We start from the raw sequence: 14888 nt of genomic DNA, 5'->3' as shown, positions 1-14888 counted from the left end.
ATGGCTGAACAGATATTCATCAAACTTTCAGATGTTCATCAGTGAGTACCAGGGAGTGTTTAGGCAAAAAAAAAAAAAAAATTAAAAGTTCGTTTGTTTTGGATTCTTTAAAAATCGCTTTATAGTGCCTGAGCCTTTGTAGCTATATGAAAGGTAACATTAAATTATCCCCGATTTGTGGGGGGGGGGGGGGGGGGTCAGGGGGAGTGTAATATCGTATTAAATATAAATTTTCTTTATTGGGTGCAAGTAGGGGAATTTAAAAAAAAAATAGATTTCTTCAAAATGTCAACAGGATTAGAACATCACCGGGGAACGCCGGATTCTCCTGTTAGTAATGGATATATAGAAGCCATCCATCCCACAGATCTTATAGAACTTCTTACCCACCTCCTGTTATTTTTATTCGATTCATCAGATGGGGTAACCTGCAGTGCTCCGAGGGTGACCAAAGTGTCCTCAGGACCCAAGGAGCAATATTGATGGAGTGGGATTTGTTCTGTCTGACAGGTGCACTACATCCAAATCTTTTGCCTTTGTAGTACAAACAGAAAGTCAGAATTCTTGATCACTCGACCAAAACCTGGTTTTCAGGTGAGTCACCAAGTTGCGACATGAAGTCCTGATGCCTAATGGGATCACATAACAGTGCAATCGATCACACTTGCGTGAATTGTCTGGCTGGAGTAGTACTCGCACTGCGCCCAACACAGAAGCCAACACTGCACAGTTTAGGCGTATCCAATTCAGAAACCCCCCGAAGCACGTTCGGTTTGCAGCTGAATGAACTTCAGGAGGCTATGATCAGACCGCGAAATCGTAAGCCTAAACTATCTCAAAAAGGCATAATTCACGACAGTGACCAAAATGAAGCTCGTGACAGACTCGTACCAACTCAGAACAGTGTGGACCCCGAGCAACACAGTACCACCATCAGATTGGGTTGAATCGTCTATAAAACAGCAACATATGCCAATTAGATTTCAGCTGTCTTCCCTAAAGTAATGAGCAACGTCGTCATAGCAATTGGGAACAGCAATGATATGTTTTATTTGCTTAAGAAAATGTTGACTCATGCAACATTGTGTTTATTTCCAGTGTTGATCACTGAATTTTTCTCTGGAATTTTTGAACTTTTGATGTTGATATATTTGCAGGAAAAATTCTCTGAAAACTATAATCACTCCAGTTCTTCAAGTGCACTCCAGCAACTGTGGAACAAACTTTGTATTTGACATTTTGAACTTTACTTCAATGCTAATCTAATGAACTTTTATGAGCTTAATCTCGAATAACACAACAGGGTGAATATGGATGTTTATCTTCAAAAGGAGGGACATGAAGTGATATGAAGGAACATTATTGTGCCTGTTAAGTGCGTGTATACATGTGCTGGATACGGTTTGCCCTTTTCCTGTATACTGAGGGAAATGATGTGAAGTAAACCACTCAGAGACTTTATTCTGCCATTGTTCATTACCCTGCGCTCACGAAGCGAAAATGCAGGGTTTGGCATTCGGGTGCGTCCATACTTGTGGCATACATACTTGCATGTCTGCATTTAAATAATTCATTTTCTCGGCAACCCTTGGTCAGATTGACACAAAATTTTTACCATAGGAGCGCCTCCGCCGGTATAATTTTTTATTCATAATTATGACATCATAGGTCACATGGTACAGATGCCAACTTGGAAAAACGTTACACCTCTATATCTCCAAAACCGCTCAATGGAAAAAAAATTGAAACGTGGGTCATTGTCAAGTACTCCCAATGGCGAATAAGATGTGCTAATGATGATGCAATCAGTGTCTTCATTATGACGTCATAATTTGACAAGTATAGCGCTTCATCCGATCAGTATGAATTATTTATTCTCTGCAACTGTTGGTCTAATGGACCCGAAATTTTTACCATAGGAGCGCCTCCTCCTGTAGAGTATTTTAATGATAATTATGACGTCATAGTTCACGTAGTACAGGTGCCATCTTGGGAAAACCGAAAAACGTTGAAATGTAGCTCTTTGTAAAGTACTCTGCAAGGAGAATGTGTTGTTAATAATGATGTCATTGGTGCCTTAATTATGACGTCATAATTCGACAGGGACAACGCTTAGTTTGATAAGTTTGAAATTTATTGAGCGTGATCTAGACAATAATTATATTAGAAAATATAAATTTATGATGTCATCGCTCACGTGGTCTGGCAGCCATATTGCATCATATAAATAAACGGTTAAAAAACAGAAGAGTTGACTCGCACAAAGTTGATTGTGCAGGGTAAGTATTGTCGTGTCCCGTCCTCGACAACACTTGTCATGTGCCCTGGGTTAACACCCCTGGGAGACGGATGACCAAAACGAACTTTAACTCCGAGGCATGCTTTAAACCTTGGCGGGTTTGTCTTTGGCGCGAGCGGGAAAGGCCCGAAGCCTTATCTGATAGGACGGCCGGCACTGGGTTAATCCGAACCCACAAACACAAATACGGGACAAGATAAATCCACAATATAAGAACAAGAATGGAATGCAAAAATAAAGGATTTAATGAAAATAAAGGCAAGAGACAAAAATTAAAGGCGAGGTAAATCTATAATTCCTAATTGAGACGTCTCCACTCAGACTCGTATACAAACAAGGGGAAAGATTAAATAACAATAAATGATGTTCCTGCCGGCCGGCACAAAATGGCGCGGAGTCACGCTCCTCGACGTCCCAACGTGAGGTACTTCTCGCGATGCCGACTGCCCCGAATCTCTCTTGTTCAGTCTGTGTCCACAAGCGCACACGAGCCAAAGATGTGCCACCGCCCGCGACCAACCCAGAACAAAGAGAAAATGCGACCGCCTCCAATGAATGCCAGCACAAAAGAGAGAGACACAAATCCGCTGTGAATCACAGGATCAGAAGAAGAGACCAAGATGCCGAGACGGCTTCTTTTTTTTTCTCGTAGCTCTCGAATGTTCCACTGCTGACGTCACAATATGTGCAATCACTGATGTCCCATTACATCAGTCCATGGCCATGATCCATCGTCGTCTTTGGGGCGGGGCCTCACGGCCTTGCTTGACCCCCAATGACGAAGGTCGAGGCATGCCCCCCCCCCTGTCACGAGTCGTCGGGGGGCGGAGTCTAATCTCTGTTCGGGAATGACAGATGATGGGGTTCCCTTGCCGATCGGCAAATGCTGTTTGTCAGCCCAGGTGGTGTGGATGGCTAATGGGGCCCATCGCCTGGCCGGCTGAGTTTTATAAGAACATTAGGGAAAATCACAGGGAGGCAATACTTACTGGGGATTATTAACCATAAGCCCTATAATTAATTGGCACAAAACCACCCTCCTTATGGTGACATGCAAACACTCTTAACCTGAACATTTACCCTGCTTATGTACATCGAGATGGCTTCTCCTTCGTGTCACACGGTCCATACTAAAACCTACACATTCTGAACTTTCCTAAGGTATTCCATGCCTACCCCCACAAACGTAACTGTATTCCATGAATACCATGTAGTTTGTATTTTATTCACCTCAACAATCAATCGGCTTGTAGATTTTCATTGGTGAACCAATTCAGTGACCCAACAAGCAAATTATTTAAATTTCAGGTCAATCAGGTGAAAATTGCCAATTGTATGCAACCTTGACGTTTGACATTTTGATCTAAAAAAACAATAATCAGCTTCTAGATTTTGATTGGTGAACAAATTCAGGACCCAATATGCAAATTCTTAAAATTTCAGGTCAATTGGATGAAAATTGATTGAAAAATTGAAAAATTGAAAAATCAAAATGATTTGGAAAGGCACACACCTGTCTATATAAGGTCTCACAGCTGACGATGCATATCAGAGCTTTCATGTGTCTTTCATGGAGGAGAGGCTTCCGTCTGGCCACTCTGACTGACTCTGACTCATGTCCAATCAATTGAATTTACCACAGGTGGACTCCAATCAAGGTGTAGAAACATCTCAAAGATGATCAAGAGAAATGGGAGGCACCTGAGCTAAATTTCAAGTGTCATAGCAAAGGGTATGAATACTTATGTCAATGTGATATTTCCGTTTTTTCTTTTTAAAGAATTTGCAAAACTTTCTAAAATCCTGTTTTCTCTTTGTCATTATGGGGTATTGAGTGTAGATTGATGAGGGAAAAAGTGAATTTAAACGATTTCAGCATAAGGCTGCAACATAACAAAATGTGAAAAAAGTGAAGGGGTCTGAATACTTTCTGAATGCACTGTATGTCTTTAGTATTGATTTTAGTTAGCTTGGGATGACCGAAAATTACCACCCAGGAACGCATCCTCGGGTTTTAACACTCTGCCAATGGGAAAAACGTTTTCGATTTACACTCAGGTTTTCAGGAACCCATCTCAAACGTAAATCGAGGATATATTGTCCGATGCTATTTATACAGAACCTCGGTTCTACCGCAGCAGTTTCTTTGGCAATGGTTACCAATTACCATCCTGGATGGATCGCCACTCCGACGCAAGGCACTCAATGAATGTGCAGGCATTTGGAATTTAGCCACGGCGCCAGCGATAGCTTGCCTACTCTTCACGAATGACACTGTGGGACATTTAACGCCCACTAGCTGATGTTATCAGAGGAGATGCCCAGTTTAAATTCCTTCCGATGGATGGTGCACATTGGTCCATCACCAACATGCTAAACACCAATATTCCAGTCTGTAGCTGGGCTGAGATTCAAACCCAGGTGAGACGGCTCGGAGGCAAGTGTGCGTACCATCCAGGCTATCCTGTCAGTCTTGTTATCATATACTTTTTGCAAATCTGATAATCATGATTGCTGATATTGATACGTTCTTATTGATCTTTGTTTTCCTAATTCAGTCGACCTCTTGAAGATGGAGATATCATCAATGTTGATATCACTGTAGGTGAACAACACCTTTTGAAATGTTTTTATGCTCTTTGGCATGTAATATTGTAGTCAGCTTTCACTACTTTATCCTATAATATAATTTACATCAGTATCATCATTCATTAAATGTGTAGCATCAATCTCTAACTTTGTGTGCAGCTCGATGCACAAAAAGCTTTGTCCATCTCATGACATAACTCTCCTCCTTTAATGTGGGCACAACCACATCACCACTCCAATCAGTACAGCCCCTGATATGTGGTGTATGCATGACTGTGCAGGTATTCTACAAGGGTTTTCATGGAGATACATCTGAGACCTTTCTCATTGGGAATGTAGATCAGACAGGACAACGATTGGTCGAGGCAGCGTGGAAATGCCGTGATGCTGCTATAGTGGCTTGTGCACCTGGACAACCGCTCTGTGTCATCGGCAATACCATCAGGTGATCCACACATGTGTAGTTTCTTGGTGATTTATGGCGTACATTGGTTGTGCAAAGAGATAATGACTTTCAGTAATTCTGGGGAGGTACAGGTGCCATTATATATAAATGACAAAGTAGAGTTAAGGATTAATCATGATTAAAGCAGATTGTAGTTTACCTGTATAATATGCAATTTGAAAAATTTGAAGCTCTTATGATTTTGGAATTCTGTGATATATGTTCTTTTGTAGAAAATTGGTTCCACATCTCTGGATACCTGTTAAATTTTCTGGGAGGGTTTTATTGATTTTTTTTTACAAGTTACCTTGTTTTTTTGTTGTTAGCGGTGGTGTTAGGCAAGAACTCCACCTCCGTGGGTGATCCATGGGAAATAAAATGAAGTGGGTGCTCAACACCCACAAGCCATGGCCCTTTCTGTTTTCGCTATCTCTTCTCGATGTCTATCTCTTCCGGTACTCATAAATATATCATTAATGTGTGTGTGTGTTAGTTAAACTCAGAAACCATACTATGTAGACAGAGGTATTACCTCGACAGAAGCTTCTCCGACATAGGAATGTCATGGCGACAATATAGAGTGCATTCAGAAAGTATTCAGACCCCTTCACTTTTTTCACATTTTGTTATGTTGCAGCCTTATGCTGAAATCGTTTAAATTCATTTTTTCCCTCATCAAACCACACTCAATACCCCATAATGACAAAGAGAAAACAGGATTTTAGAAAGTTTTGCAAATTTATTAAAAATAAAAAACCACAATATCACATTGACATAAGTATTCATACCCTTTGTATTGACACTTAAAATTTAGCTCAGGTGCCTCCCATTTCTCTTGATCATCTTTGAGATGTTTCGACACCTTGATTGGAGTCCACCTTTGGTAAATTCAATTGATTGGACATGATTTGGAAAGGCACACACCTGTCTATATAAGGTCTCACAGCTGACAATGCATATCAGAGCAAGAACCAGGCCATGAGGTCGAAGGAACTGCCTGCAGAGCTCAGAGACAGGATTGTGTTGAGGCGCAGATCTGGGGAAGCCTACAAAAAAATCTCTGCTGCATTGAAGGTTCCCAAGAGCACAGTGGCCTCCATAATTCTTAAATGGAGGAAGTTTGGAACAACCAGGACTCTTCCTAGAGCTGGCCACCCGGCCAAACTGAGCAATCGGGCGAGAAGGGCCTCTGGAAATCAGCAAGCATCACTCCCATGTACAGGAAGTGTGCGAAAACAGATCCTCTGAATTCCAGAGCACCGCGTGTTTACTTCGAAATTACTGGTAAGTAATGAAATTGACTATTGCTGCTGATGTCAACTATTTCCTGTTTTCAAACAGCCTGATCTCTGTCCATCAGTTTGTATTCCATCTCAATAATTAAACTCTGGACATGCTGCTGCTCCTCTTATACGCAATGGTCGAAAGTCCTAAATCTCAATCAAGAGGGTTAGGACCATTCCGCAGGTCATATCTTGGACATTTGATACAGTCTGACAAATCCTGCTTTGCTTGCCAAGCTCTCTACCTGTGGCATAAAAGAGAGACTTTTGTGGCATAAAAGAAAAAGACTCTCTCTACCAGCCCTCTTGTCTAGATTTCTGACTTCCTCCACTCATGCAGTGAATATGCTGTTATCAATGGAACCCCCTCCTTCCCTCTCCCATATGAGGCTGGAGTTCCCTAAGGCAGCATTTTGGGCCCAGTTTTGTTCCTAATATATATTAATGACTTCTCCACTGCTCTGGAAGACACTCTCTTCCTTTTTGCAGACGACGCCACATTGTGTCTGTATCATATCCGCAGGGAGCAGGGTTATGGGGTGACATATTATGATACCTCCTAAGGTCTGATGAATCATTTACTCCCTGATAGTGCTACACTGCGCATGCGCACCAGGGTAAGACAGAACATGTCAGAGTCGCACAGTACCCACATACCTTTGTTCGGCAGACTGTATCTTTCTTTGCTGTTAGGGAATTGATATATGCTGGTCTGATAAATGGAACATATGGACTTCAATCAAGTAAAATCTCACAGTCTCACCTTGTCGATCTGGAAGGATCGGCAAACTAAACGATATATCTATTTAAACGTTCACCCACTGGAAGCTGTTCAGACTTTCTAAACAGTTCTTTTTAAACTTGTCAATGGCGGTCAATTTATAAACTCTAATTTAATATGAGGAAGACTATTTTATAAACTCTAATTTAATATGAGGAAGACTTTATAAACTCCAATTTAATATGAGGAAGACTATTTATAAACTCGAATTTAATATAAGGAAGACTTTATAAACCCCAATTTAATATGAGGAAGACTATTTTATAAACTCTAATTTAATATGAGGAAAACTATTTCATAAACTCTAATTTAATATGAGGAAGACTATTTTATAAACTCTAATTTAATATGAGGAAGACTTTATAAACTCGAATTTAATATAAGGAAGACTTTATAAACTCGAATTTAATATGAGGAAGACTTTATAAACTCCAATTTAATATGAGGAAGACTATTTTATAAACTCTAATTTAATATGAGGAAGACTATTTATAAACTCGAATTTAATATAAGGAAGACTTTATAAACCCCAATTTAATATGAGGAAGACTATTTATAAACTCGAATTTAATATGAGGAAGACTTTATAAACTCCAATTTAATATGAGGAAGACTATTTTATAAACTCCAATTTAATATGAGGAAGACTATTTATAAACTCGAATTTAATGTAAGGAAGACTTTATAAACTCTAATTTAATATGAGGAAGACTATTTATAAACTCGAATTTAATATAAGGAAGACTTTATAAACTCCAATTTAATATGAGGAAGACTATTTTATAAACTCTAATTTCATATGGGGAAGACTAATTATAAACTCTAATTTAATATGAGGAAGACTTTATAAATTCTAATTTGATATGGGGAAGACTATTTATAAACTCTAATTTAATATGGGGAAGACTATTTATAAACTCTAATTTAATATGAGGAAGACTATTTATAAATTCTAATTTGATATGGGGAAGACTATTTATAAACTCTAATTTAATATGAGGAAGACTATTTATAAATTATAATTTGATATGGGGAAGACTATTTATAAATTCTAATTTAATATGAGGAAGACTATTTATAAACTCTAATTTAATATGAGGAAGACTATTTATAAATTCTAATTTAATATGAGGAAGACTATTTATAAACTCTAATTTAATATGAGGAAGACTATTTATAAATTATAATTTGATATGGGGAAGACTATTTATAAACTCTAATTTAATATGAGGAAGACTATTTATAAATTCTAATTTGATATGGGGAAGACTATTTATAAACTCTAATTTAATATGAGGAAGACTATTTATAAATTATAATTTGATATGGGGAAGACTATTTATAAATTCTAATTTAATATGAGGAAGACTATTTATAAACTCTAATTTAATATGAGGAAGACTATTTATAATCTCTAATTTAATATGAGGAAGACTATTTATAAACTCTAATTTAATATGAGGAAGACTATTTATAAATTCTAATTTAATATGAGGAAGACTATTTATAAACTCTAATTTAATATGAGGAAGACTATTTATAAACTCTAATTTAATATGAGGAAGACTATTTATAAATTCTAATTTGATATGGGGAAGACTATTTATAAACTCTAATTTAATATGAGGAAGACTATTTATAAATTATAATTTGATATGGGGAAGACTATTTATAAATTCTAATTTAATATGAGGAAGACTATTTATAAACTCTAATTTAATATGAGGAAGACTATTTATAATCTCTAATTTAATATGAGGAAGACTATTTATAAACTCTAATTTAATATGAGGAAGACTATTTATAAATTCTAATTTAATATGAGGAAGACTATTTATAAACTCTAATTTAATATGAGGAAGACTATTTATAAATTCTAATTTAATATGAGGAAGACTATTTATAAATTCTAATTTAATATGAGGAAGACTATTTATAAACTCTAATTTAATATGAGGAAGACTATTTATAAATTATAATTTGATATGGGGAAGACTATTTATAAACTCTAATTTAATATGAGGAAGACTATTTATAAATTCTAATTTGATATGGGGAAGACTATTTATTAATTATAATTTAATATGAGGAAGACTATTTATAATCTCTAATTTAATATGAGGAAGACTATTTATAAACTCTAATTTAATATGAGGAAGACTATTTATAAATTCTAATTTGATATGGGGAAGACTATTTATAAATTATAATTTGATATGGGGAAGACTATTTATAAATTCTAATTTAATATGAGGAAGACTATTTATAAACTCTAATTTAATATGAGGAAGACTATTTATAAACTCTAATTTAATATGAGGAAGACTATTTATAAACTCTAATTTAATATGAGGAAGACTATTTATAAATTCTAATTTAATATGAGGAAGACTATTTATAAACTCTAATTTAATATGAGGAAGACTATTTATAAATTCTAATTTAATATGAGGAAGACTATTTATAAACTCTAATTTAATATGAGGAAGACTATTTGTAAATTCAAATTTAATGTGGGGAATACTATTTATAAATTCTAATTTGATATGGGGAAGACTATTTATAAATTCTAATTTGATATGGGGAAGACTATTTATTAATTCTAATTTGATATGGGGAAGACTATTTATAAATTCTAATTTGATATGGGGAAGACTATTTATAAATTCTAATTTAATATGAGGAAGACTATTTATAAATTCTAATTTGATATGGGGAAGACTATTTATAAACTCCAATTTCATATGAGGAAGACTTTATAAACTCCATTTCAATATGAGGAAGACTATTTATAAATATATATCCAAGAATCACCCCATGTAATAATTAGAGGCCCTGTTTAGCCCGGATGTCGGTTTAAGCTTGTATATTTGTGGTCAAACGAGGATGGCCTTGTGCTAATTATCATTGGGATTATGCTAATTCCCTTGTGTGTGAGACCTTGTGATTTATCCATTGTCCCTTATGGCACTACACCAATAGACACTAGGCAGGCCCAACAGCACCACACAAACTAATTAAATTCCCCCCCACAATAAAACTCACCGGAAGTGCAGGCAGGAAGAGCCCACGCATTGCGCCAACATGGCAATAAAACATCTCTCAGGCAGATTGAGAGCCACGCCCAGAAGGACTCGCTATTGGGCGGGAGTTGACCATTGGGAGAAACTCTAATTAATATTGGGAGTTTATTTATAAACTCTAATTTAATATTGGGGAGTCAATTTATAAACTACTGGCAGGGACTAGGGGGGGAAGGGGGAGAGGGAGGAGGAGGAGGAGGAGTAGGGGTGAAGGGAACGGGGGATTCCCAGCGCTGCGAGCCTGCATGAACTTTTCCCGACGGTGTTTTCTGCCATGAAAGAGTAATTGTCAAAAACTGTTGATGTCAAAGTGCACGAGTCTACCATTAGAAAGAGGCTGCACAAATTTGATCTACATGGGAGGTGTGCCAGGAGGAAACCTTTGCTGGCCAGAAAGAACATCAGGGCAAGACTAAAGTTTGCCAATGAACACCTAGACAAAGACCAGCACTTCTGGAACAATGTGCTCTGGACAGATGAGTCAAAGGCAGAGCTATTTGGCCACAGTACCACAAGACATGTTTGGCGAAAATCAAAGACAGCATTTGACCACAAGAACCTGATACCGACTGTAAAGCATGGTGGTGGAAATATTATGGTTTGGGGCAGCTTTGCTGCATCAGGGCCTGGGCAGCTCACCATCATAGAATCCACTATGAATTCCTCATTGTACCAGAGGGTGCTTGAGGATAATGTGAGGCCATCTGTCGGAAAGTTGAAGCTCAACCGAAGGTGGACCTTGCAACATGACAATGACCCTAAACATACCAGTAAATCCACCAAGGAATGGCTGAAAAGAAAGAAATGGAGGGTCCTGGAATGGCCAAGTCAAAGCCCGGATCTAAATCCCATCGAGATGTTGTGGGGGGATTTGAAACGAGCTGTGCATGCAAGAAGCCCCTCAAACATCGCACAGCTGAAATAATTCTGCATGGAGGAGTGGGCAAAAATTTCTCCCAGTCGATGTCAGAGACTGGTAGACAGTTATAAGAAACGCCTACTTGAGGTTGTTTCTGTCAAAGGGGGCAATACCACCGATTAGAGCCAAGGGGGTACTGACTTTTTCCACATGCGAAGTTTGCATTTATGTTTATTTAAATGATACAATGGACTACAAAATGTAAATGTTTCATGATATTTGTTATACTATATCACCTTTATCTGTCAATATTGTTGAAATGAAGATCAAATAGCTGTATGTTGGAATATGTTGAAAAAGTCAAAACTTTACATGGGATGTACTTACTTTTTCACGTGACTGTACATGTGGGCCATGGCAGACACAATTCAGATAATTCAGGATCCAGATAAAGAATGGGAGATGGAGAAGCTCCCTGCATCACTTGAACCCGATTCTAAACCCATTTAAGACAATGATGAAGATCCAGTCGACTGAAAATTCCAGTTTGTCAGCTGAGGATTATGAGGATGATGAGAAGCCCTTGAGTATACTGCCAACATTTGGATACAAGTCCTTGAGTATACTGCCAACATTTGGATAGAAGTCCTTGAGTATATCACCTTCATTTGGATAGAAGTCCTTGAGTATATCGCCAACATTTGGATAGAAGTCCTTGAGTATAGTGCCAACATTTGGATAGAAGTCCTTGAGTATATCGCCAACATTTGGATAGAAGTCCTTGAGTATACTGCCAACATTTGGATAGAAGTCCTTGAGTATGCTGCCAACATTTGGATTCAAGTCCTTGAATATACTGCCAACATTAGGATAGAAGTCCTTGAGTATACTGCCAACATTTGCATAGAAGTCCTTGAGTATACTGCCAACATTTGGATAGAAGTCCTTGAGTATATCGCCAACATTTGGATAGAAATCCTTGAGTATACTGCGAACATTTGGATAGAAGTCCTTGAGTATAACTATATCGCCAACATTTAGATAGAAATCCTTGAGTATATCGCCAACATTTGGATAGAAGTCCTTGAATATACTGCCAACATTTGGATAGAAGTCCTTGAATATACTGCCAACATTTGGATAGAAGTCCTTGAGTATACTGTGAACATTTGGATAGAAGTCCTTGAGTATATCGCCAACATTTGGAAAGAAGTCCTTGAGTATACTGCGAATATTTGCATAGAAATCCTTGAGTATACTGCGAACATTTGGATAGAAGTCCTTGAGTATACTGCGAACATTTGGATAGAAGTCCTTGAATATACTGCCAACATTTGGACACAAGTCCTTGAGTATATCTATATTGCCAACATTTGGATAGAAGTCCTTGAGTATATCGCCAACATTTGGATAGAAGTCCTTGAATATACTGCCAACATTTGGATAGAAGTCCTTGAATATACTGCCAACATTTGGATAGAAGTCCTGGAGTATATCGCCAACATTTGGATGGAAGTCCTTGAGTATATCACCAACATTTGGATAGAAGTACTTGAGTATACCACCAACATTTGCATAGAGGTCCTTGAGTATACCGCCAACATTTGGATAGAATTCCTTGAGTATATCGCCAACATTTGGATAGAAGTCCTTGAATATACTGCCAACATTTGGATAGAAGTCCTTGAGTATATCGCCAACATTTGGATAGAAGTCCTTGAGTATACTGCCAACATGTGGATAGAAGTCCTTGAGTGTAACTATATCGCCAACATTTAGATAGAAATCCTTGAGTATATCGCCAACATTTGGATAGAAGTCCTTGAATATACTGCCAACATTTGGATAGAAGTCCTTGAATATACTGCCAACATTTGGATAGTCCTTGAGTATATCGCCAACAATTGGATAGAAGTCCTTGAGTATACTGCCAACATTTGGATAGAAGTCCTTGAGTATACCACCAACATTTGCATCGAGGTCCTTGAGTATACCACCAACATTTGGATAGAAGGCCTTGAGTATATCGCCAACATTTGGATTTTTTTTTTTTTTTTTTTTTTTTGTATACTGAATCGAGGCTCGTGAAAGAGCTAACATTTACTTCACAAACAAATCAACCAGACAAACAAAATATATAAAAAGAGGGAGCGGAAAACAAGATGGGGAGAGAAGGGGAAGCACACAAACACAACATTTGAGAGCAGGGAGGTGTGTGGAAGGGAGAGGGCTTGGGGGGAGGAGGCGTGGGAAGGGGGGGGGGGGAGGGAGAAGTATAAAACACAAGGACACCAAGGACTTCCAGGACAGAAGTTGGTATTTCAAAAAAGTGGAATTGGGGTGAAATTAGCGGGGGTAGAAAAAATCAAGGTTTTGGATGGGGGAAGATAAGAGATGGTGGTGAACAGCTGTTTTAAAGACCTGGAGGGTGGATTGGGATTGAAGAGAGTGAGGGAGTTTGTTCCAGAGGCGGGAGAAAAGAGGAATGAAGGAGTGAAGGTGAGCAGATTCTTGATTTTGGCAGTTTGACCATAAGAGGGTTGCAGGCAGATCTTGTGCGACCTGTAGGAATATTTGCGGGAGAGAGCCCAGAGAGAGCTGGGGGGGCAAGGCCAGAGAGGAGTCGGTAGAAGACGGAAAGACCACCAACCTGCCTGCGGTGAGTGAGTGAGAGGCCCTTGGAGTTAGCTTCATCGCGGGAGATTCCAATGATTCTGAATGCTTTGGTTTCAACAGCGTGAAGACGAACTAGGTGTGAGGCAGGAGCACCAGCCCAGAGGGGAGAGCAGTATTCCATTGAGCTGCGGATGAAAGCCTTGTATGTGGTGAGGAGCTCAGGTGTGCCAAGGAAGGACTTCGCACGACGGAGGATGCCCAGTCGGCGACTGGCTTTGGAGGCCAGATTTGAAATGTGGTTTTCCCAGGAAAGATCATGGCAGATAGTGAGACCCAAAAGCTTGAGTGACAGAACTTCTTGGAGAGGATTATTCAGAAAGTGGATGGGAGGGTTGTCCAGTCGGTCTTTTCGGAGAGACATCGTAAGAGTGTGAGATTTGTCAGGATTGAAAGACATGTTCCACTTGTTTGCCCAGTCTGTGATTTTGTCCAGGTCTGCAGAGAGTGAGGAGGCTGCAGACTGCCGATCTGAGGGATGAAGAATGGAGCGACAGAGAGTAGAGTCATCAGCAAAGAGATAGAGAGGATTTTCAAGAGAGTCAGAGAGATCATTGATGGATACACATTTTGATTAACAATTTGAAGAAACATTGGCCTGTTGCATGAACCACCATAGGCTACAAGTCCGGTAGCAGACCGAAGCTATTTTTCGTTTTGTTAATTGTATCATTCCATGTGAAGTGTTCCAATTCCTCTCCATTTTGAATAAAAGTTCTACAGATTGCTAAATCGTTAATTTGCCATTTCTCAACACCTTCAGTCATAACAGAATGATTTGTAATTGATGAATCGACCCGACTGATACAAGATTAATTGGGATGAACAGGGTGTTTCAAAAAAAGTGGACTATTTGAGCAGCCTGATATTCTGTCA

General features: G+C 38.5%; 1 protein-coding gene across 3 annotated transcripts in view; it reads left to right on the top strand.

Moving 5' to 3' along the window:
- METAP1D (methionyl aminopeptidase type 1D, mitochondrial) overlaps nt 1-14888 on the top strand; it is a 106079-nt gene that overhangs the window by 54278 nt on the left and 36913 nt on the right. For all 3 annotated transcript variants that reach the window (XM_078786557.1, XM_068131293.2, XM_068131276.2), the window contains exons 6-7: nt 4858-4900; nt 5170-5333. In XM_078786557.1, the coding sequence (XP_078642683.1) occupies nt 4858-4900; nt 5170-5333 (207 nt within the window). The remainder of the gene's footprint in view (nt 1-4857; nt 4901-5169; nt 5334-14888) is intronic.

The sequence above is a fragment of the Myxine glutinosa genome, chromosome 1, assembly GCF_964187855.1.
Source record: "Myxine glutinosa chromosome 1, kmMyxGlut1.1, whole genome shotgun sequence".
NCBI classification, from domain to species: Eukaryota; Metazoa; Chordata; class Myxini; order Myxiniformes; family Myxinidae; genus Myxine; species Myxine glutinosa.
This window is presented reverse-complemented; position numbering and strand designations above follow the sequence as displayed.